The 25,105-nt window shown below is 43.5% G+C and overlaps 1 protein-coding gene across 1 annotated transcript in view; it reads right to left on the minus strand.

Annotated features, from left to right (window-relative positions):
- Positions 1 to 25,105, minus strand: part of apc2 (APC regulator of WNT signaling pathway 2) — a 234,378-nt gene that overhangs the window by 13,823 nt on the left and 195,450 nt on the right. The window contains 1 exon segment of the mRNA XM_034179257.1: positions 20,188 to 20,382. Within this exon segment, the coding sequence (XP_034035148.1) occupies positions 20,188 to 20,382 (195 nt within the window).

The raw sequence follows: 25,105 nt of genomic DNA on the forward strand, positions 1-25,105 counted from the left end.
TCAGACTGCAGGCTTACTTGTAGTTCCTAGGGTTTGTAAGAGTAGAATGGGAGGCAGAGCCTTCAGCTTTCAGGCTCCTCTCCTGTGGAACCAGCTCCCAATTCAGATCAGGGAGACAGACACCCTCTCTACTTTTAAGATTAGGCTTAAAACTTTCCTTTTTGCTAAAGCTTATAGTTAGGGCTGGATCAGGTGACCCTGAACCATCCCTTAGTTATGCTGCTATAGACGTAGACTGCTGGGGGGTTCCCATGATGCACTGTTTCTTTCTCTTTTTGCTCTGTATGCACCACTCTGCATTTAATCATTAGTGATCGATCTCTGCTCCCCTCCACAGCATGTCTTTTTCCTGGTTCTCTCCCTCAGCCCCAACCAGTCCCAGCAGAAGACTGCCCCTCCCTGAGCCTGGTTCTGCTGGAGGTTTCTTCCTGTTAAAAGGGAGTTTTTCCTTCCCACTGTAGCCAAGTGCTTGCTCACAGGGGGTCGTTTTGACCGTTGGGGTTTTACATCATTATTGTATGGCCTTGCCTTACAATATAAAGCGCCTTGGGGCAACTGTTTGTTGTGATTTGGCGCTATATAAAAAAAAAAAATTGATTGATTGAATTGATATATATATATATATATATATATATATATATATATATATATATATATATATATATATATATATATATATATATATATATATATATATATATATGGTGGGCAGGCCTCATTTAAGGGGAGGACAGCTGTAGATTTAAGCCAGGTTTCACATAGCCCAATCATATCTAAGTGATAATCAATAATTAGATCATTGATCAACAATGATTTTGAGGACAGTGATCTTATGTTAATGAAACCAAGTCTAAGGACCTCAGTGGGGTTTGACAGTTGAACTGTTTGGGTTTAGGGGTGGTTCCAGAGTAGCATATATAAGATGCCTAGAAGTAGGTTTGGGTTTAAGACATTCCACGCGCGTTGTAGGTAGCAGACACAAAATCTTTGCTTTTGCTGGAACAACCACTGGGCCATCCTCAATTTCAACATCATCCAATATAGTAATGGGTATTAAGTTTGGAAAGCATATCCTTCTATGAATTTTATGGACACGACTACGGAAGCAGGCCACAGTCTCAACTTGTTGAAATTCCCTCCCTGGCAAATAAACTGCACTATCACCATAGTGGATTTTCTGCACTAAATTCCCCGCTAAGATAATGCATTCCACACCCACATTTGTCACAAGCCTTGCAGGGTCTCTAATCACCTTCTCCGTGGCCTGCTGTAGATTCCTAATGTTACCCTCCCTGTAGAGCTCTATCTATGTTTGCAGACAAGATGGCGGCGCCTTCCCCAGTAGGGTGGAGGCCGTCCAGCATCAGCAAGCCACGGCGACCCCACAACGAAGGCCAGTTATCAATAAATCTAAAGCCTTGCTGTCTACAAAACTGCGCCAGCCACCTATTTAACGATGTCAGCCTGCTAAACACCTCATCAGTACCCCGGGAGGGGAGGGGACCACAGACTATTAATCGATGCCGACACATCTTTCTGGCAAGGTCACAAGTCCTCTCTATGTCCATTTTTGTGACCTCTGAGTGCTTCATCCTGATATCATTGGTGCCAACGTGAATAATTATGTGACTATATCTCATGTCATGTTCCTTCGTCTGTCTTCCCTTCTGCAGCGTCAGCACCCTAAGATGAGATGCAATGTCGGGAGCTCTGGCCCCAGGAATACATTTAACGTCAGCCAGCATTTGTAACCTGACTTTGCGGGTGATAGAATCCCTTATCACTAAAGTCCGGTGTTTCAACCTGGAGACAGGAGTGGAAGTCACTTATGGGCTCAGAGAATTCACATCTGGCAAATCCAAGGGGGAGAACCGATTCACAGTTCGCACTGGCGAGTGTGATCGGGGTGCCACAACCAGGCACCAAGCCCTACAGGGCTTCCTCCGCCTAGCCACAGTCTGAAAGCCATCCTCCACAGCCAGCGTTTCTAAGCTGATGCTAATGGCTCGCTAGCCGGCCCAACACTAACCTCATCTGGAGTGCCCGTAACATCTAACTCCACTGAGCTAAGAAGCTGCTCTAACTTACAGACACCGCTGTCTAAGATAGCCACCCTATCTTCCAACATCACGCAAGATTTACAGAGGGTGTAAAGTAGAATAAGTAGTGTACTTTGTGCACTAAGAAATTCAAGAATGTAGCCAAGCAAACATGAGCTAACCAACAATGGATAAGCTAACCACTCTTAAGAGTCACACAGACGAAAATAACGTGCTAACGCAAGCTAACCGCTAGCGAAAATGCTAGCCGCTCCTAAGATTTTACACAGGAGTAAAATAATTACTTAAAATTCACAGTAGTTCGACTGAAAAAATGAACAGAAGTGTTAAACTGGTAAAACAGAACAGCTATAAAAAGTAATGACGGAGAGGGGAGGGGTCAACCTAGCTAGCGAAAGCTAACCGCTAGTGAATGCTAACTGCTAGCGAATGCTAACTGCTAGTGATTCACAACAGGACTGTTGTTAAATAACATTCAGAGTAGATACAATTAATAACCAGAAGAGTGCTAAACAGAAATAAAAGAAGCGTATACAACCGTGTGAAGTTCAGAGTGGCGTCACAGCAGCAAACAGTCCATCAGAAGCAAGTTGCCAGATCTGTGTCCAAGTGTGTTGGAGGTTAAGCAAGTGTCTGACAGGGTGATGAGTGTGAAGTTGGAAATTGAAGGGATGATGATGAATATCATCAGTGCATATGCCCCATAGGTAGGTTGTGAGATGAAGGAGAAAGAGTGTGTTAGATGAGGTGGTGGAGAGTGAACCCAAGGATGAAAGAGTGGCGATAGGAGCGGACTTCAATGGGCATGTTGGTGAAGGGAACAGAGGTGATGAGGAAGTAATGGGTAGATATGGTATCAAGGATAGGAATGGGGAAGGACAGATATAAGTTGATTTTGCAAAAAGGATGGAAATGGCTGTGGTGAATACCTACTTTACGAAAAGGGAGGAGCACAGGGTGACATATAAGAGTGGAGGAAGGTGCACACAGGTGGACTACATTCTTTATAGGAGATGCAAGCTAAAAGAAATCAGAGACTGTAAGGTGGTGGCAGGAGAGAGTGTCACTAGACAGCATAGGAGAGTGAGAGCTCAACAAAGGATCAGATGGTGGAAGCTGAAGGAGGAAAACTGTTGTGTGAAATTTAGCAAGCAGGTGAGAGAAGCACTGGTTGGAGGGGAAGCAATTTTGGACAACTGGAAAAGTACCGCAGATGTGAGGGAGACAGCTAGGACAGTACTGGGTATTACATCTGGACAGTGGAAGGAAGACAAGGAGACTTGGTGGTGGAACGAAGAGGTCCAGGAAAGCATAATGGAGAAAGAGGTTGATGAAAAAGTTTTGGGATAGTCGGAGAGATGAAGAAAGTAGACAGGAGTACAAGGAGACGCTGCGTAAGGCGAAAAGAGAAGTGGCAAAAGCAAAGGAAAAGGCATATTGCGAGCTGTACAAGAAGTTGAATAGTAAGGAAGGAGAAAAGGACTTGTACCGATTGGCCAGACAAAGGGACAGAGCTGGAAAGGATGTGCAGCAGGCTAGGGTGGTAAAAAATGCACATGGTAATGTGCTGAGAAGTGAGTTGTGTGTGCTGAGAAGGTGTCGGGAATATTTCGAAGAGCTGATGAATGAAGAAAATGAGCGAGAGAAAAGGCTGGATAATGTGGTGAGAGTAAATCAGGAAGTACAAGAGATTAGTAAGGAAGAAGTGAGGGCTAGTATACAGCAGCTGTCTTGGGATATATCAGGTTCTGCACCGACATGGTCACTGTGGATAAGTACATCCGTGTTTATCCCAACATGAAGCCTTGGATGACTCGGGAGGTGCGGAACCTGCTCCAGGAGAGGAACTCCGCCTTCAGGTGTGGTAATGGGGAGCTGTACAGCACCGCCAGAGCCAACCTGAAGAAGGGGATCAGATGTGCCAAGACAGCTTATAGGAGGCGAATAGAGGACTGCTTCCAGTGTCAGGACTCTCGGCAGGTGTGGCAGGGTGTTCAGCACATCACGAACCACCGACCCAGCACCCTGTTGGCAGACTACAGTGATGCCTCACTGGCAGAGAACCTCAATAGCTTCTTTGCTCATCCCCTCACCTGCCCTCAACAGCCACGTCCTCATGCTGGAGGAACAGGAGGTGAGGCGGGTGTTGAGGGGGGTGAATTCAAGGAAAGCTGCGGGTCCGGATGGCGTCTTGCGACGGGTGTTGAGGGAATGTGCAGCTTAGTTAGCTGGTGTGTTTACAAACATTTTTAACCAGTCCCTGAGCCAGGCTGCTGTCCCCCCGCTTGAAGTCCTCTATTATTGTCCCCCTCCCTAAGAAGACCAGGATCAGTGATCTGAATGACTATTGCCCGGTGGCACTAACTCCGATTATTATGAAGTGCTTCGAAAAGTTAGTCCAGGCCTACATCATCTCCTGCCTTCCCCCTGGGTTTGACCCTCACCAGTTTGCATATCGTGCGAGCAGGTCCACGGAGGATGCCATCATTATGGCTCTACATGATGCTGTGTCCCATCTGGAGCAGCAGGGGAGCTATGTGAGGGTGCTCTTTGTGGACTTCAGCTCAGCATTTAATACCATTCTTCCAAGCAGGCTTGTGATTAAGTTGTTGGACCTGGGGGTGTTCCACTCCATTTGCCGGTGGATCTTGGACTTCCTCACAGACCACTCTGAGGGTGAGAGTTGGCCCTCACATCTCTTCGGACATTAGCCTCAGCACCGGCTCCCCTCAGGGATGCGTGCTGAGTCCTTTGCTTTACACCCTCTACACCTATGACTGCACCCCCTCTCACTTCAGCAACAATATCATTAAGTTTGCTGATGATACTACTGTGGTGGGACTCATTTCTGGTGAGGATGAGTCTGCCTATAGAGAGGAGGTGCAGCGGTTGTCGGCCTGGTGTAAGGAGAACAATTTGATCCTCAACACCTCAAAGACAAAGGAGATGGTGGTGGACTATAGAAGGAGGAAAACAGTCATCCAGCCACTGGTCATCGATGGGGACTGTGTGGAGTGGGTCTCTGAATTTTGTTTTCTGGGCGTGTATTTGAGAGACGACCTGACTTGGAGCACAAACACGATGGCTACCATCAAGAAGGCACAGCAGAGACTCTATTTCCTGAGGGTTCTCAGGAATAACCATCTGCCACAGAGACTGCTGGTGTCCTTCTATCGCTGCTCCAAAGAGAGCATTTTGACCTACTGTCTGTGTGTGGTTTTCCAGCTGCACAGTCACAGACAGGAAAGCTCTCCAGAGGGTCGTCACCACAGCCCAGAAGATCACTGGTTGTCTCTTGCCTTCATTAGAGGAACTGTATACAAGTTGTTGTCTTTGGAAGGCAAGGACTACAATCAGAGACCCCTCCCATCCTGGACACTATTTGTTTGAATTACTGCCATCAGGCAGACGATACAGGGCACATAAGGCCAGAACAAACAGACTTAAAAATAGCTTTGTGGGAGAAGAGCTATTTGTGCACTGAATACTGCTGGACCTGCCATTTTATGATTGTGATTGAGTGTTTTTAACTAGGTTTTATATAGAATTTTTAGGGTTATTTATTTATTACCTCCGCCAAGGAGGTTATGTTTTCGGTTGTGTTTGTTTGTTTGTCTGTCTGTCAGCAGGATAACTTGAAAGGTTTGAACAGATTTTGATGAAATTTTGTGGAGTGGTTGGAAATGACAAGAGAAACAAGTGATTAAATTTTAGTGGTGATCCGGATCCGGATGCTAACGCGTTAGCATGTCTATGGCATTTTCAAAGATAAAAGTTAGCATTAAGCAGTTGCAGCATCATTACGTTTGGGTGCATTTGTTTTCAAATTGTAATATTTCTTAAATTTATTTTTGTTTATATATTAATAATCTAATGATTATTATACTCAACAAAAATATAAACGCAACACTTTTTGTTTTGCTCCCATTTTGTATGAGATGAACTCAAAGATGTAAAACTTTTTCCACATACACAATATCACCATTTCCCTCAAATATTGTTCACAAACCAGTCTAAATCTGTGATAGTGAGCACTTCTCCTTTGCTGAGATAATCCATCCCACCTCACAGGTGTGCCATATCAAGATGCTGATTAGACACCATGATTAGTGCACAGGTGTGCCTTAGACTGCCCACAATAAAAGGCCACTCTGAAAGGTGCAGTTTTGTTTTATTGGGGGGGGGGATACCAGTCAGTATCTGGTGTGACCACCATTTGCCTCATGCAGTGCAACACATCTCCTTCGTTTCATCCGTGAAGAGAACACCTCTCCAACGTGCCAAACACCAGCGAATGTGAGCATTTGCCCACTCAATTCGGTTATGACGACGAACTGGAGTCAGGTCGAGACCCCGATGAGGACGACGAGCATGCAGATGAGCTTCCCTGAGACGGTTTCTGACAGTTTGTGCAGAAATTCTTTGGTTATGCAAACCGATTGTTTCAGCAGCTGTCCGAGTGGCTGGTCTCAGACGATCTTGGGGTGAACATGCTGGATGTGGAGGTCCTGGGCTGGTGTGGTTACATGTGGTCTGTGGTTGTGAGGCTGGTTGGATGTACTGCCAAATTCTCTGAAACGACTTTGGAGACGGCTTATGGTAGAGAAATGAACATTCAATACACGAGCAACAGCTCTGGTTGACATTCCTGCTGTCAGCATGCCAATTGCACGCTCCCTCAAATCTTGCGACATCTGTGGCATTGTGCTGTGTGATAAAACTGCACCTTTCAGAGTGGCCTTTTATTGTGGGCAGTCTAAGGCACACCTGTGCACTAATCATGGTGTCTAATCAGCATCTTGGTATGGCACACCTGTGAGGTGGGATGGATTATCTCAGCAAAGGAGAAGTGCTCACTATCACAGATTTAGACTGGTTTGTGAACAATATTTGAGGGAAATGGTGATATTGTGTATGTGGAAAAAGTTTTACATCTTTGAGTTCATCTCATACAAAATGGGAGCAAAACCAAAAGTGTTGCGTTGTATATACAATTTTAGAGAAACAGACAAAAAGAAATAGATCAATGTGCCAAGGAGGGAATCTCTTTAGGGTCAGTGACCCTATGGCCTTGTTTAGAGAAGTGTTTCATAAATGTTAAAAAATTCATATATTTGCAGTTTAGTTGAATAATAAATTGAATTTTGTTTCTTATTCGTTTTTGTCTATAAGCACATGCAATATCAATATCAGTGCTCAGATGACAGTAGCTTCTGGGAAAGGTGCAAGTTGTAATAAACTGTGATGCCAAGCGCTAAGGATACATGCTATCCAGTCACAGCAGATGAAGCTTTTTTACTACTGAGCAAACATCATTGTTAGACTTTTTTATGTTCAGTGATTCCACGGCGTGTAGATGTTATGGCGTCAGTGACCCCATGGCCTTGGCGGAGGTTTGCACTCTCTGAGTACTTCTAGTTTTATTTATTTATTTTAATTGTGCTTTTAAGAGATTGTTTTTAATTTCATTGTCATGCACAGTATTTTTTTTCTGGTGTCATGTACAATAATAATAAATTCTATTCTATTCTACTCTGCTACGAAGAGGATGAAGAGTGGAAAGGCAGTTGGTCCAGATGACATTCCAGAGGAGGTATGGAAATGTCTAGGCAGAGGAAATGGCGTCTCACTAATTTAGAAGATCTTCACTTAGCCTGGAAAAAGAGTCTGTTGCTCTATAAAAAAGCCCTCCGTAAGGCTAGGACATCTTACTACTCATCACTAATTGAAGAAAATAAGAACAACCCCAGGTTTCTTTTCAGCACTGTAGCCAGGCTGACAGAGTCAGAGCTCTATTGAGTCAAGTATTCCTTTAGCTTTAACTAGTAATGACTTCATGACTTTCTTTGCTAATAAAATTTTAACTATAAGAGAAAAAATTACTCAGAACCATCCCAAAGACATATCGTTATCTTTGGCTGCTTTCAGTAATGCTGGTATTTGGTTAGACGCTTTCTCTGTGATTGTTCTGTCTGAGTTATTTTCATTAGTTACTTCCTCCAAACCATCAACATGTCTATTAGACCCCATTCCTACCAGGCTGCTCAAGGAAGCCCAACCATTAATTAATGCTTCGGTCTTAAATATGATCAATCTATCTTTATTAGTTGGCTATGTACCACAGGCTTTAAGGTGGCAGTAATTAAACCATTACTTAAAAAGCCATCACTTGACCCAGCTATCTTAGCTAATTATAGGCCAATCTCCAACCTTCCTTTTCTCTCAAAAATTCTTGAAAGGGTAGTTGTAAAACAGCTAACTGATCATCTGCAGAGGAATGGTCTATTTGAAGAGTTTCAGTCAGGTTGTAGAATTCATCATAGTACAGAAACAGCATTAGTGAAGGTTACAAATGATCTTCTTATGGCCTCAGACAGTGGACTCATCTCTGTGCTTGTTCTGTTAGACCTCAGTGCTGCTTTTGATACTGTTGACCATAAAATTTTATTACAGAGATTAGAGCATGCCATAGGTATTAAAGGCACTGCGCTGCGGTGGTTTGAATCATATTTGTCTAATAGATTACAATTTGTTCATGTAAATGGGGAATCTTCTTCACAGACTAAGGTTAATTATGGAGTTCAACAAGGTTCTGTGCTAGGACCAATTTTATTCACTTTATACATGCTTCCCTTAGGCAGTATTATTAGAACGCATTGCTTAAATTTTCATTGTTACGCAGATGATACCCATCTTTATCTATCCATGAAGCCAGAGGACACACACCAATTAGTTAAACTGCAGGAATGTCTTACAGACATAAAGACATGGATGACCTCTAATTTCCTGCTTTTAAACTCAGATAAAACTGAAGTTATTGTACTTGGCCCCACAAATCTTAGAAACATGGTGTCTAATCAGATCCTTGCTCTGGATGGCATTACCCTGACCTCTAGTAATACTGTGAGAAATCTTGGAGTCATTTTTGATCAGGATATGTCATTCAATGCACATATTAAACAAATATGTAGGACTGCTTTTTTGCATTTACGCAATATCTCTAAAATCAGAAAGGTCTTGTCTCAGAGTGATGCTGAAAAACTAATTCATGCATTTATTTCCTCTAGGCTGGACTATTGTAATTCATTATTATCAGGTTGTCCTAAAAGTTCCCTGAAAAGCCTTCAGTTAATTCAGAATGCTGCAGCTAGAGTACTGACGGGGACTAGAAGGAGAGAGCATATTTCACCCATATTGGCCTCTCTTCATTGGCTTCCTGTTAATTCTAGAATAGAATTTAAAATTCTTCTTCTTACCTATAAGGTTTTGAATAATCAGGTCCCATCTTATCTTAGGGACCTCATAGTACCATATCACCCCAATAGAGCGCCTCGCTCTCAGACTGCAGGCTTACTTGTAGTTCCTAGGATTTGTAAGAGTAGAATGGGAGGCAGAGCCTTCAGCTTTCAGGCTCCTCTCCTGTGGAACCAGCTTCCAATTCGGATCAGGGAGACAGACACTCTCTCTACTTTTAAGATTAGGCTGAATGTTAAAGATTTTGTATATATGATTATCACTGTTAAACATTTGTACCTTTGTCTTCTTTCTCATGAGAACGGTGTTGTGCTGTTTTGCACCTAACCCTGAGACTGTACGTGTTATTCAACCTTGTTTTAGCATGCTGGGGTCAATCTGAACTGGGAATGAAGAGCTGGATGTACTTATTATTATTATACAACTTGTTTTTGTAGCCGCTAACGACTGGGAGTGAAGCATGACGGGGTCAGGCTGAACTGGGAGTAAGAGAACTGAAGGTTGTTTTGACTGTTGTGATGTGATGCTTAGTGTGAAGGAGTGTGAAGGACAGGACACTTCACGCAGATGCAGAACAGCTGATAAGTGCAACAGACGAACGAGATGTGCTGACCTTCGATGATAAGAGTAAAAGAAAGAAACTGTTTTTCCTTACAGCTGCACTTATTGACGTATGTGTTTATGTTACGGGAAGAAACTTGTCTCGCGTTGTCCCCCCCCCTTAGGACAAGTTTTATGATGTAATGATGGCTTCTCTAATAAAAAGAGCGGGAGCACAGGCCAGACTTTAGTGTAGCCTTGGTGTACAGCCTGGCCGCACTCCGCGCGTGATTAATTTGACTTTCTGTCTCACTGGTGTTTCTTGACTCTGTTTGTCTTATCAAGGTTTTAAGAATGTTTGGAGGAGAAAATACCCAACACTTAAAACTTTCCTTTTTGCTAAAGCTTATAGTTAGGGCTGGATCAGGTGACCCTGAACCATCCCTTAGTTATGCTGCTATAGACTTAGACTGCTGGGGGGTTCCCATGATGCACTGAGTTTCTTTCTCTTTTTGCTCTGTATGCACCACTCTGCATTTAATCATTAGTGATTGATCTCTGCTCTCTTCCACAGCATGTCTTTTTCCTGATTCTCTCCCCTCAGCCCCAACCAGTCCCAGCAGAAGACTGCCCCTCCCTGAGCCTGGTTCTGCTGGAGGTTTCTTCCTGTTAAAAGGGAGTTTTTCCTTCCCACTGTCGCCAAGTGCTTGCTCATAGGGGGTCGTTTTGAACGTTGGGGTTTTTATGTAATTATTGTATGGCTTTTGCCTTACAATATAGAGCGCCTTGGGGCAACTGTTTGTTGTGATTTGGCGCTATATAAATAAAATTGATTTGATTTGATCTGATTTGATTTGTTAATCTTTACGTGCCTTAACTAAAGCACTCCTTCTGCTGAATCACCTCTAAATTATTTACACATTATTCACTTTGCGTGTTTTTAGGAATCCGTTAGCTTAGCGTAGCTACTAGCTCTTAGCCGATTTAGCATGGCGGCTTCTCCTGTCTCTCCCGCACTTTTCTGCTCTGGGTGTGAAATGTTTAGTTATTCCTCGGCCTCCTTTAGCAGTAACGGTACTTATAATAAGTGTAGCATATTCGTAGCTTTGGAGGCCAGGCTGGGCGAATTGGAGACTCGGCTCCGCACCGTGGAAAATTCTACAGCTAGCCAGGCCCCTGTAGTCGGTGCGGACCAAGGTAGCTTAGCCGCCGTTAGTTACCCCCTGGCAGATCCCGAGCAGCCGGGAAAGCAGGCCGACTGGGTGACTGTGAGGAGGAAGCGTAGCCCTAAACAGAAGCCCTGTGTACACCGCCAACCCGTTCACATCTCTAACCGTTTTTCCCCACTCGACGACACACCCGCCGAGGATCAAACTCTGGTTATTGGCGACTCTGTTTTGAGAAATGTGAAGTTAGCGACACCAGTAACCATAGTCAATTGTCTTCCGGGGGCCAGAGCAGACGACATTGAAGGAAATTTGAAACTGCTGGCTAAGGCTAAGCGTAAATTTGGTAAGATTGTAATTCACGTCGGCAATAATGACACCCGGTTACGCCAATCGGAGGTCACTAAAATTAACATTAAATCGGTGTGTAACTTTGCAAAAACAATGTCGGACTCTGTAGTTTTCTCTGGGCCCCTCCCCAATCAGACCGGGAGTGACATGTTTAGCCGCATGTTCTCCTTGAATTGCTGGCTGTCTTTGAGTGGTGTCCAAAAAATGAGGTGGGCTTCATAGATAATTGGCAAAGCTTCTGGGGAAAACCTGGTCTTGTTAGGAGAGACGGCATCCATCCCACTTTGGATGGAGCAGCTCTCATTTCTAGAAATCTGGCTAATTTTCTTAAATCCTCCAAACCGTGACTATCCAGGGTTGCGACCAGGAAGCAGAGTTGTAGTCTTACACACCTCTCTGCAGCTTCTCTCCCGCTGCCATCCCCTCATTACCCCATCCCCGTAGAGACGGTGCCTGCTCCCAGACTACCAATAACCAGCAAAAATCTATTTAAGCATAAAAATTCAAAAAGAAAAAATAATATAGCACCTTCAACTGCACCACAGACTAAAACAGTTAAATGTGGTCTATTAAACATTAGGTCTCTCTCTTCTAAGTCCCTGTTGGTAAATGATATAATAATTGATCAACATATTGATTTATTCTGCCTAACAGAAACCTGGTTACAGCAGGATGAATATGTTAGTTTAAATGAGTCAACACCCCCGAGTCACACTAACTGTCAGAATGCTCATAGCACGGCCCGGGGCGGAGGATTAGCAGCAATCTTCCATTCCAGCTTATTAATTAATCAAAAAGCCAGACAGAGCTTTAATTCATTTGAAAGCTTGACTCTTAGTCTTGTCCATCCAAATTGGAAGTCCCAAAAACCAGTTTTATTTGTTATTATCTATCGTCCACCTGGTCGTTACTGTGAGTTTCTCTGTGAATTTTCAGACCTTTTGTCTGACTTAGTGCTTAGCTCAGATAAGATAATTATAGTGGGCGATTTTAACATCCACACAGATGCTGAGAATGACAGCCTCAACACTGCATTTAATCTATTATTAGACTCTATTGGCTTTGCTCAAAAAGTAAATGAGTCCACCCACCACTTTAATCATATCTTAGATCTTGTTCTGACTTATGGTATGGAAATAGAAGACTTAACAGTATTCCCTGAAAACTCCCTTCTGTCTGATCATTTTTTAATAACATTTACATTTACTCTGATGGACTACCCAGCAGTGGGGAATAAGTTTCATTACACTAGAAGTCTTTCAGAAAGCGCTGTAACTAGGTTTAAGGATATGATTCCTTCTTTATGTTCTCTAATGTCATATACCAACACAGTGCAGAGTAGCTACCTAAACTCTGTAAGTGAGATAGAGTATCAATCAATCAATTTTTTTATATAGCGCCAAATCACAACAAACAGTTGCCCCAAGGCGCTTTATATTGTAAGGCCATACAATAATTATGTAAAACCCCAACGGTCAAAACGACCCCCTGTGAGCAAGCACTTGGCTACAGTGGGAGGGAAAAACTCCCTTTTAACAGGAAGAAACCTCCAGCAGAACCAGGCTCAGGGAGGGGCAGTCTTCTGCTGGGACTGGTTGGGGCTGAGGGAGAGAACCAGGAAAAAGACATGCTGTGGAGGGGAGCAGAGATCAATCACTAATGATTAAATGCAGAGTGGTGCATACAGAGCAAAAAGAGAAAGAAACACTCAGTGCATCATGGGAACCCCCCAGCAGTCTAAGTCTATAGCAGCATAACTAAGGGATGGTTCAGGGTCACCTGATCCAGCCCTAACTATAAGCTTTAGCAAAAAGGAAAGTTTTAAGCCTAATCTTAAAAGTAGAGAGTGTGTCTGTCTCCCTGATCTGAATTGGGAGCTGGTTCCACAGGAGAGGAGCCTGAAAGCTGAAGGCTCTGCCTCCCATTCTACTCTTACAAACCCTAGGAACTACAAGTAAGCCTGCAGTCTGAGAGCGAAGCGCTCTATTGGGGTGATATGGTACTACGAGGTCCCTAAGATAAGATGGGACCTGATTATTCAAAACCTTATAAGTAAGAAGAAGAATTTTAAATTCTATTCTAGAATTAACAGGAAGCCAATGAAGAGAGGCCAATATGGGTGAGATATGCTCTCTCCTTCTAGTCCCCGTCAGTACTCTAGCTGCAGCATTTTGAATTAACTGAAGGCTTTTTAGGGAACTTTTAGGACAACCTGATAATAATGAATTACAATAGTCCAGCCTAGAGGAAATAAATGCATGAATTAGTTTTTCAGCATCACCCTGAGACAAGACCTTTCTGATTTTAGAGATATTGCGTAAATGCAAAAAAGCAGTCCTACATATTTGTTTAATATGCGCTCTGAATGACATATCCTGATCAATAATGACTCCAAGATTTCTCACAGTATTACTAGAGGTCAGGGTAATGCCATCCAGAGTAAGGATCTGGTTAGACACCATGTTTCTAAGATTTGTGGGGCCAAGTACAATAACTTCAGTTTTATCTGAGTTTAAAAGCAGGAAATTAGAGGTCATCCATGTCTTTATGTCTGTAAGACAATCCTGCAGTTTAGCTAATTGGTGTGTGTCCTCTGGCTTCATGGATAGATAAAGCTGGGTATCATCTGCGTAACAATGAAAATTTAAGCAATACCGTCTAATAATACTGCCTAAGGGAAGCATGTATAAAGTGAATAAAATTGGTCCTAGCACAGAACCTTGTGGAACTCCATAATTAACTTTAGTCTGTGAAGAAGATTCCCCATTTACATGAACAAATTGTAATCTATTAGACAAATATGATTCAAACCACCGCAGCGCAGTGCCTTTAATACCTATGGCATGCTCTAATCTCTGTAATAAAATTTTATGGTCAACAGTATCAAAAGCAGCACTGAGGTCTAACAGAACAAGCACAGAGATGAGTCCACTGTCCGAGGCCATAAGAAGATCATTTGTAAGCTTCACTAATGCTGTTTCTGTACTATGATGAATTCTAAAACCTGACTGAAACTCTTCAAATAGACCATTCCTCTGCAGATGATCAGTTAGCTGTTTTACAACTACCCTTTCAAGAATTTTTGAGAGAAAAGGAAGGTTGGAGTATCTCGTCAATAGTTTTACATCCTCATTGAAGACAACTTTGGGTGCTGTAGCTCCTCTAAAAAAAGAAAGCTTTAAATCAGAAGTGCCTGACTCCGTGGTATAACTCACAAACTCGTAGCTTAAAGCAGATAACCCGTAAGTTGGAGAGGAAATGGCGTCTCACTAATTTAGAAGATCTTCACTTAGCCTGGAAAAAGAGTCTGTTGCTCTATAAAAAAGCCCTCCGTAAAGCTAGGACATCTTTCTACTCATCACTAATTGAAGAAAATAAGAACAACCCCAGGTTTCTTTTCAGCACTGTAGCCAGGCTGACAAAGAGTCAGAGCTCTATTGAGCTGAGTATTCCATTAACTTTAACTAGTAATGACTTCATGACTTTCTTTGCTAACAAAATTTTAACTATTAGAGAAAAAATTACTCATAACCATCCCAAAGATGTATCGTTATCTTTGGCTGCTTTGTGATTGGCGCTATATAAAAAAATTGATTGATTGATTGATTGATTTGATTTGACTACAAAGTCAATCATCAACCTCCGGCTCAGGGTGTCCTGGTGCCACATGCACTTATGTACACCCTTGTGCTTGAACATGGTGTTCGTGATGGAGAAACTGACTAGCACAGAAGTCCAACAACTGAACACCACTCGGGTTCAGATCGGGGAGTCCATTCTTCCCGATCACACCCCTCCAGGGTTCACTGTCACCGCCCACGTGGGCGTTGAAACCCCCCGGGAGAACAATGGAGTCCCCAGTCAGAGTGCTATCTAGTACCCCTCCTAGGGACTCCAAGAAGGTTGGGTACTCTGCACTGCTGCTCAGCCCGTAGGCCGAGACAACACTGAGAGACCTGTCCCCGGCCTGAAGGCGTAGGGACACAATACATGGCGACTGAGCTGGGGAGCAATAAGCAATGCAACGCCAGCTCTCCGCCTCTCCCTGTGGCAACGCCAGAAAAGTGGAACGTCCAGCCCCTCTCCAGGAGTTGGGTACCAGAGCCCAAGCTGTGCGTGGAGGTGAGCCCGACTATCTCCAGTCGGTATCTCTCAACCTCCTGCACAAGCTCAGGCTCCTTCCCCCCCAGTGAGGCGACATTCCACGTCCCAACAGCCAGGGGCTGTGAGCGCGGACCGGGCTGCCGGGCCACCCGCCCTCGAGCGCCACCCAGTCCTCTCTGTACCCAACCCCCATGGCCTCCTCTGCAGGTGGTGAACCCACAGGAGGGCGGGCCCGCATTGCTCTTTCGATCTGAGCCCGGCCGGGCCCCATGGGCTAAGGCCCGACCACCAGGCTTGGCTCCAGGGTGGGGCCCCGGCTCCGCCATACCGGGCGACGTCTCAGTCCTTGATTTTTTACTGGTCATGGGAGCTTCTGAACTGCCCTTAGTCTGACACGTTTGCCTTGGGAGACCCTACAAGGGGCACAAAGCCCCCGACAACATAGCCCCTAGGATCATCCGGGTACGCAAACTCCCCAACCACAATAAGGTGGCAGATAGAGGGGGAGTGCAATATGATATATTTAACTGAAATTGCTGATCCAAGGAAAGGAAAATCATGGAAATCATCAGGGGTGCCCAAACTTTTGCATACAACTGTATATATAAAATGGAAAAAATACGTTTTTCCTAAGTCTGCTGCAGAGTGGTACCTTAAAAACCTCAAGCCTGATTTATGCTTCTGCACCTCTGTAACTGCATGGTCATTCAATGGCGTCACCATGAGCGTAACCCTTTTAAAGTTCTCCATCACACCTTTATGCAATCATCAACCTCCAAACCAACAATATGGCACGTATAATTTTCCTCCATGAATTGTGGGTCAATTGAGCATCTTTTCCTGACTCCCATATTTGCCAACCATATTTCTGCCAAACATATTTATCCATGATCAAAATGTAATCAGCGTGTGCACTGCAAAAACTTTTAAAATATAACAGGAGAGGAAGGAGTGAAAACATAAAAGTGACAAATCACAATCCTTGTAGTCTCAGTCATTTAGCAGATGCACGTCAGGCTCTGGGGAGGGTTTGCAGACAGGCAGAGGGCTCTGATCTAAAGTGGTTTGGTTCGTCACACCCAGGGATATGTGTGAACCTTATCATAATTCAGTGCAGGCAACAAGCAGCATTTTGTTAATAATCACAGGCCTTGAATTACACCCTGCCTTGTTTACGTGTCGGGTCTGAGCAAGGTTTGAAAAATAAATAGTTGGGCTTTTAATCAAGGAAATACGGTCCCACTTTCCTCGAATTGGTGAGTGTCAGTGATGAACTTCATTTCATACCTCTGTTGCAGCTGGGCCAGATTACTCTGTCTTGTACATATGAAGGGTTTTTAATGAAAATGCATTGCGATTGGACAGGACGTTTTGTCTGATGTGTGTGAAAATCTGTTATACAAAATCCGGTATGTGTGTGTGTATATATATATATATATATATATATATATATATATATATACACACACACACACACTGTGCACTAGTATACCAATTACACAACTGCAAATTATAAAGAAGGCAATGCTTATACAACCGAGGGTATTTTAGCATTGGGTTATATTTAATAATTTTGCAAAAAAAAAAACTTTTTTCACATTGCCTTTATGGGGTATTGTGTGTAGAAGTTTACAGAAAAAAAAATGAATTTCATCCATTTTGGAACAAGGCTGTAACATAACAAAATGTTCGTCGGTACGGTGCATCCATACCTACAAACAGTGGGGAAGAGAGTAATTGTCATTTCGAGTCAACCGTAGACATGCGTTTGTATACAAACATGACCACGGACGCTGCCAAGCAGAATGATGGAGGTGTGGCATGTTTTGATCAATGACTGTGAGTAACAAGCAGGAGTGACAAATTTGTTGGGGTATGGGGGGGTAATGCCTCAGTGAAACTTTGTGAACGCTCCACTGACATGCTGGATGCTGCTTTGACAGCACAGAACACAGCCACAGGTTGAAATGTTCAGGAGTCGACTATCAGCTGGTTAAGGAGGAGGTCCTGTGACACGGAGGACACGCAACAGACCCATCGAGCACTTAAGGATATTTTGGATCGTCGTGTTCAGTATCAAATCCCAACACTGATCACTGTGTTCAAGTTCAGAATGCCTTGTGGGAGGAGTGGCAGCTGTTCCTCAACAGGAAATTCCCCATTTAGGGGGTTCTGTGCACAGAAGATTAGCTGAATTAATTGCAGCAGATGGTGGTCACATGTGCTATTGACTACGATATGATCCAGAACGTTACCTTTCTGTTTAACTCTATAGACTTAAGCACACATTTATTTACTATTGTATGTGACATGTTGTTGTTGTTCATTCGGCTGCTCCCGGTTTTTGTTCGGGGTCGCCACAGCGGATACAGCCCGATCCGCATTGGGAATTGGCACAAGTTTTATGCCGGATGCCCTTCCTGACGCAACTCCAGTGTTACCTGGAGAAACACACACAGCTGCTGGTGTTCCAAAGAGGTCTCCCATCCAAGTACTAACCAGATCATACTCTGCTTAGCTTCTGAGATCTGACGGGATCAGACTGACACAGAGCAGATCAGCTGCTTCTATCGTATGACATAAATCTGACCGAAATTGTAGTCAGGAAGCAATATTTAAACATACTTGTGTTTCTTTTGTTGTCCAGTATACTTGCTTTACACACTTAACTCAGTTTTTGACAAATGCGAGATAGTCGCTTCTAGCTCTCACCCATTTATTTGTGTCTCTGTCTGGTCATCTTTATGAGCCTGTATGTGTGCGTTTGTGTCTGGTCATCTTTATGAGCTTGTACGAGTGCGTTTGTGTTTGGTCGTCTTTATTTGCTTGAACATACCATTTGTGTCTGTGTGTGGCTATCCTTATGAGCCTGTACGTGTGCGTTTGTATCTGTGTGTGGTCATCTTTACGAGCCTGAACGTGTGCATTTGTGTCTGTGTCTGGTCGTCTTTATGAGCCTGTACGTGTGCATTTGTGTTTGGTCATCTTTATGAGCTTGAACATACACGTTTGTGTCTGTGTGTGGCTATCCTTATGAGTCTGTACATGTGCGTTTGTATGTGTGTGATTGTGTCTTGGTCTCGTTGTCTTTTTGAGCCGGCGCGTGTTCGTTCGTGTCTCTGTCTGGCCGTCTTCATGGGCCTGTACATGTACGTTTGTGTCTGGGTCTGGTCGTCTTTATGAGCCTATATGTGTGCGTTTGTGTTTGTGCGTGGACATCTTTATGAGCCTGTACGTGTCGACTTTATGAGCCTGTACGTGTGAGTTTGTGTCTGGGTCTGGTCTTCTTTATGAGCCTATACGTGTGCGTTTGTGTCTGGTCAACTTTATGAGCCTGTACGTGTGTTTGTGTCTGGGTCTGTTCTTCTTTATGAGCCTGTACGTGTGCGTTTGTGTCTGTGCGTGGACATCTTTATGAGCCGGTACGTGTGTGTTTGTGTCTGTGTCTGGCCGGCTTCATGAGCCTGTACATGTTCGTTTGTGTCTGGGTCTGGTCGTCTTTATCAGCCTATACGTGTGCGTTTGTGTCTGTGTGTGGTCATCTTTATGAGCCTGAACGTGTGCATTTGTGTCTGTGTGTGGTCATCTTTATGAGCCTGAACGTGTGCATTTGTGTCTGTGTCTGGTCATCTTTATGAGCCTGTACGTGTGCGTTTGTGTCTGGTCAACTTTATGAGCCTGTACGTGTTTGTTTGTGTCTGGGTCTGGTCGTCTTTATGAGCCGGTATGTGTGCATTTGTGTCTCTGTCTGGTAATCTTTATGAGCCTGTATGTTGCGTTTGTGTCTGGGTCTGGTCGTCTTTATGAGCCTGTACGTGTATCTTTGTCTCTGGGTCTGGTCGTCTTTATGAGCCGGTACATGTACGTTTGTGTCTGTGTGTGACCGTCTTTATGAGCCTGTACGTGTGCGTTTGTGTCTGGTCAACTTTATGAGCCTGTATGTGTTTGTTTATGTCTTGTCAACTTTATGAGCCTGTACGTGTTTGTGTCTGGGTCTGGGTCTGGTCGTCTTTATGAGCCTGTACGTGTATCTTTGTCTCTGGGTCTGGTCATCTTTATGAGCCGGTACATGTACGTTTGTGTCTGTGCGTGGACGTCTTTATGAGTCTGTATGTGTGCGTTTGTGTCTGGTCATCTTTATGAGCCGGTACGCGTGCGTTCGTGTCTGTGCGTGGTCGTCTTTATGAGCCTATACGTGGGCGTTTGTGTTTGTGCGTGGACGTCTTTATGAGCCTGTATGTGTGCTTTGTGTCTGGTTGTCTTTATGAGCCTGTACGTGTGTGTTTGTGTCTGGGTCTGGTCGTCTTTATGAGCCTGTACGTGTGCGATTGTGTCTGGGTCTGGTCGTCTTTTTGAGCCTGTACGTGTGCCTTTGTCTCTGGGTCTGGTCATCTTTATGAGCCTGTACGTGTGCAATTGTGTCTGGTCGTCTTTTTGAGCCTGTACGTGTGAGTTTGTGTCTGGGTCTGGTCGTCTTTATGATCCTGTACGTGTGCGATTGTGTCTGGGTCTGCTTGTCTTTATGAGCCACAATATGTGTGTTTGTGTCTGCGTGTGGCCGTCTTTATGAGCCTGTACGTGTGCCTTTGTCTCTGGGTCTAGTTGTCTTTATGAGTGTGCGTTTGTGTCTTTGCGTGGATGTCTTTATGAGCCTGTACATGTGTGTGTGTGTGTGTGTGGTCGTCGTGTCTGTTTTGGTGGTTTATTGTTACCTTTGTCGCCTGTAGCGCACAGGTCATGAGCGCAGACACACAGCCGATGTCTCTGAGGACTCTCTTGCTGCTGATGTCTGCTCTCCAGGACAGGTTTCTGACGATGCTGGAGACGACCTGGTGCAGGTCTTCGCTGTCTGATGCCAGCTGTGCCACCAGCGCATGCAGGCAGCTCTTCCTTGAGCACAGAGTGGCCTGTGGGGCAGCACATACGCAACTGGTTACGAGACCATGGTATTGTGTGTGTGTGTCATCATCATCAATTTTATTTATATCAATCAACCAATCAATCAACTTTTTTCTTATATAGCGCCAAATCACAACAAACAGTTGCCCCAAGGCGCTCCATATTGCAAGGCAAGGCCATACAAAAACCATGAAAAACCCCAACGGTCAAAACGACCCCCTATGAGCAAGCACTTGGCCACAGTGGGAAGGAAAAACTCCCTTTTAACAGGAAGAAACCTCCAGCAGAACCAGGCTCAGGGAGGGGCAGTCTTCTGCTGAGACTGATTGGGGCTGAGGGAAAGAACCAGGAAAAAGACATGCTGAGAAGGGGGGCAGAGATCGATCACTAATGATTAAATGCAGAGTGATGCATACGGAGCAAAAAAAGAAAGAAACAGTGCATCATGGGAACCCCCCCACAGTCTACGTCTAAAGCAACATAACCAAGGGATGGTCCAGGGTCACCCGATCCAGCCCTAACTATAAGCCTTAGCGAAAAGGAAAGTTTTAAGCCTAATCTTAAAAGTAGAGAGGGTATCTGTCTCCCTGATCTGAATTGGGAGCTGGTTCCACAGGAGAGGAGCCTGAAAGCTGAAGGCTCTGCCTCCCATTCTACTCTTACAAACCCTAGGAACTACAAGTAAGCCCGCAGTCTGAGAGCGAAGCGCTCTAATGGGGTAATATGGTACTACGAGGTCCCTAAGATAGGATGGGACCTGATTATTCAAAACCTTATAAGTAAGAAGAAGAATTTTAAATTCTATTCTAGAATTAACAGGAAGCCAATGAAGAGAGGCCAACACGGGTGAGATATGCTCTCTCCTGCTAGTCCCCGTCAGTACTCTAGCTGCAGCATTCTGAACCAACTGAAGGCTTTTTAGGGAACTTTTAGGACAACCTGATAATAATGAATTCTGATTTTAGAGATATTGCGTAAATGCAAAAAGGCAGAACCTTGTGGAACTCCATAATTAACTTTAGTCTGTGAAGAAGATTCCCCATTTACATGAACAAACTGTAATCTATTAGACAAATATGATTCAAACCACCGCAGCGCAGTGCCTTTAATACCTATGACATGCTCTAATCTCTGTAATAAAATTAGCGCCAAATCACAACAAACAGTTGCCCCAAGGCGCTTTATATTGTAAGGCCATACAATAATTATGTAAAAACCCCAACGGTCAAAACGACCCCCTGTGAGCAAGCACTTGGTGACAGTGGGAAGGAAAAACTCCCTTTTAACAGGAAGAAACCTCCAGCAGAACCAGGCCCAGGGAGGGGCAGTCTTCTGCTGGGACTGGTTGGGGCTGAGGGAGAGAACCAGGAAAAAGACATGCTGTGGAGGGGAGCAGAGATCAATCACTAATGATTAAATGCAGAGTGGTGCATACAGAGCAAAAAGAGAAAGAAACAGTGCATCATGGGAACCCCCCAGCAGTCTAAGTCTATAGCAGCATAACTAAGGGATGGTTCAGGGTCACCTGATCCAGCCCAAACTATAAGCTTTAGCAAAAAGGAAAGTTTTAAGCTTAATCTTAAAAGTAAAGAGGGTGTCTGTCTCCCTGATCTGAATTGGGAGCTGGTTCCACAGGAGAGGAGCCTGAAAGCTGAAGGCTCTGCCTCCCATTCTACTCTTACAAACCCTAGGAACTACAAGTAAGCCTGCAGTCTGAGAGCGAAGCGCTCTATTGGGGTGATATGGTACTATGAGGTCCCTAAGATAAGATGGGACCTGATTATTCAAAACCTTATAAGTAAGAAGAAGAATTTTAAATTCTGTTCTAGAATTAACAGGAAGCCAATGAAGAGAGGCCAGTATGGATGAGATATGCTCTCTCCTTCTAGTCCCCGTTAGTACTCTAGCTGCAGCATTTTGAATTAACTGAAGGCTTTTCAGGGAACTTTTAGGACAACCTGATAATAATGAATTACAATAGTCCAGCCTAGAGGAAATAAATGCATGAATTAGTTTGTCAGCATCACTCTGAGACAAGACCTTTCTAATTTTAGAGATATTGCATAAATGCAAAAAAGCAGTCCTACATATTTGTTTAATATGCGCTTTGAATGACATATCCTGATCAAAAATGACTCCAAGATTTCTCACAGTATTACTAGAGGTCAGGGTAATGCCATCCGGAGTAAGGATCTGGTTAGACACCATGTTTCTAAGATTTGTGGGGCCAAGTACAATAACTTCAGTTTTATCTGAGTTTAAAAGCAGGAAATTAGAGGTCATCCATGTCTTTATGTCTGTAAGACAATCCTGCAGTTTAGCTAATTGGTGTGTGTCCTTTGGCTTCATGGATAGATAAAGCTGGGTATCACCTGCGTAACAATGAAAATTTAAGCAATACCGTCTAATAATACTGCCTAAGGGAAGCATGTATAAAGTGTATAAAATTGGTCCTAGCACAGAACCTTGTGGAACTCCATAATTAACCTTAGTCTGTGAAAAAGATTCCCCATTTACATGAACAAATTGTAATCTATTAGATAAATATGATTCAAACCACCGCAGCGCAGTGCCTTTAATACCTATGGCATGCTCTAATCTCTGTAATAAAATTTTATGGTCAACAGTATCAAAAGCAGCACTGAGGTCTAACAGAACAAGCACAGAGATGAGTCCACTGTCTGAGGCCATAAGAAGATCATTTGTAACCTTCACTAATGCTGTTTCTGTACTATGATGAATTCTAAAAACTGACTGAAACTCTTCAAATAGACCATTCCTCTGCAGATGATCAGTTAGCTGTTTTACAACTACCCTTTCAAGAATTTTTGAGAGAAAAGGAAGGTTGGACATTGGCCTATAATTAGCTAAGATAGCTGGGTCAAGTGATGGCTTTTTAAGTAATGGTTTAATTACTGCCACCTTAAAAGCCTGTGGTACATAGCCAACTAATAAAGATAGATTGATCATATTTAAGATCGAAGCATTAAATAATGGTAGGGCTTCCTTGAGCAGTCTGGTAGGAATGGGGTCTAATAGACATGTTGATGGTTTGGATGAAGTAACTAATGAAAATAACTCAGACAGAACAATCTGAGAGAAAGAGTCTAACCAAATACCGGCATCACTGAAAGCAGCCAAAGATAACGATACATCTTTGGGATGGTTATGAGTAATTTTTTCTCTAATAGTTAAAATTTTATTAGCAAAGAAAGTCATGAAGTCATTACTAGTTAAACGTAAAGGAATACTCGGCTCAATAGAGCTCTGACTCTTTGTCAGCCTGGCTACAGTGCTGAAAAGAAACCTGGGGTTGTTCTTATTTTCTTCAATTAGTGATGAGTAGAAAGATGTCCTAGCTTTACAGAGGGCTTTTTTATAGAGCAACAGACTCTTTTTCCAGGCTAAGTGAAGATCTTCTAAATTAGTGAGACGCCATTTCCTCTCCAACGTACGGGTTATCTGCTTTAAGCTGCGAGTTTGTGAGTTATACCACGGAGTCAGGCACTTCTGATTTAAAGCTCTCTTTTTCAGAGGAGCTACAGCATCCAAAGTTGTCTTCAATGAGGATGTAAAACTATTGACAAGATACTCTATCTCACTTACAGAGTTTAGGTAGCTACTCTGCACTGTGTTGGTATATGGCATTAGAGAACATAAAGAAGGAATCATATCCTTAAACCTAGTTACAGCGCTTTCTGAAAGACTTCTAGTGTAATGAAACTTATTCCCCACTGCTGGGTAGTCCATCAGAGTAAATATAAATGTTATTAAGAAATCATCAGACAGAAGGGAGTTTTCAGGGAATACTGTTAAGTCTTCAATTTCCATACCATAAGTCAGAACAAGATCTAAGATATGATTAAAGTGGTGGGTGGACTCATTTACATTTTGAGCAAAGCCAATTGAGTCTAATAATAGATTAAATGCAGTGTTGAGGCTGTCATTCTCAGCATCTGTGTGGATGTTAAAATCGCCCACTATAATTATCTTATCTGAGCTAAGCACTAAGTCAGACAAAAGGTCTGAAAATTCACAGAGAAACTCACAGTAACGACCAGGAGGACGATAGATAACAACAAATAAAACTGGTTTTTGGGACTTCCAATTTGGATGGACAAGACTATGAGCCAAGCTTTCAAATGAATTAAAGCTCTGTCTGGGTTTTTGATTAATTAATAAGCTGGAGTGGAAGATTGCTGCTACTCCTCCCCCTCGGCCCGTGCTATGAGCATTCTGGCAGTTAGTGTGACTCGAGGGTGTTGACTCATTTAAACTAACATATTCATCCTGCTGTAACCAGGTTTCTGTAAGGCAGAATAAATCAATATGTTGATCAATTATTCAATCAATCAATCAATTTTTTTTATATAGCGCCAAATCACAACAAACAGTTGCCCCAAGGTGCTTTATATTGTAAGGCAAGGCCATACAATAATTATGTAAAACCCCAACCGTCAAAACAACCCCCTGTGAGCAAGCACTTGGCTACAGTGGGAAGGAAAAACTCCCTTTTAACAGGAAGAAACCTCCAGCAGAACCAGGCTCAGGGAGGGGCAGTCTTCTGCTGGGACTGGTTGGGGCTGAGGGAGAGAACCAGGAAAAAGACATGCTGTGGAGGGGAGCAGAGATCAATCACTAATGATTAAATGCAGAGTGGTGCAACTATAAGCTTTAGCAAAAAGGAAAGTTTTAAGCCTAATCTTAAAAGTAGAGAGGGTGTCTGTCTCC

This window comes from Thalassophryne amazonica, chromosome 10 (assembly GCF_902500255.1).
Source record: "Thalassophryne amazonica chromosome 10, fThaAma1.1, whole genome shotgun sequence".
In the NCBI taxonomy this organism is placed as follows: Eukaryota; Metazoa; Chordata; class Actinopteri; order Batrachoidiformes; family Batrachoididae; genus Thalassophryne; species Thalassophryne amazonica.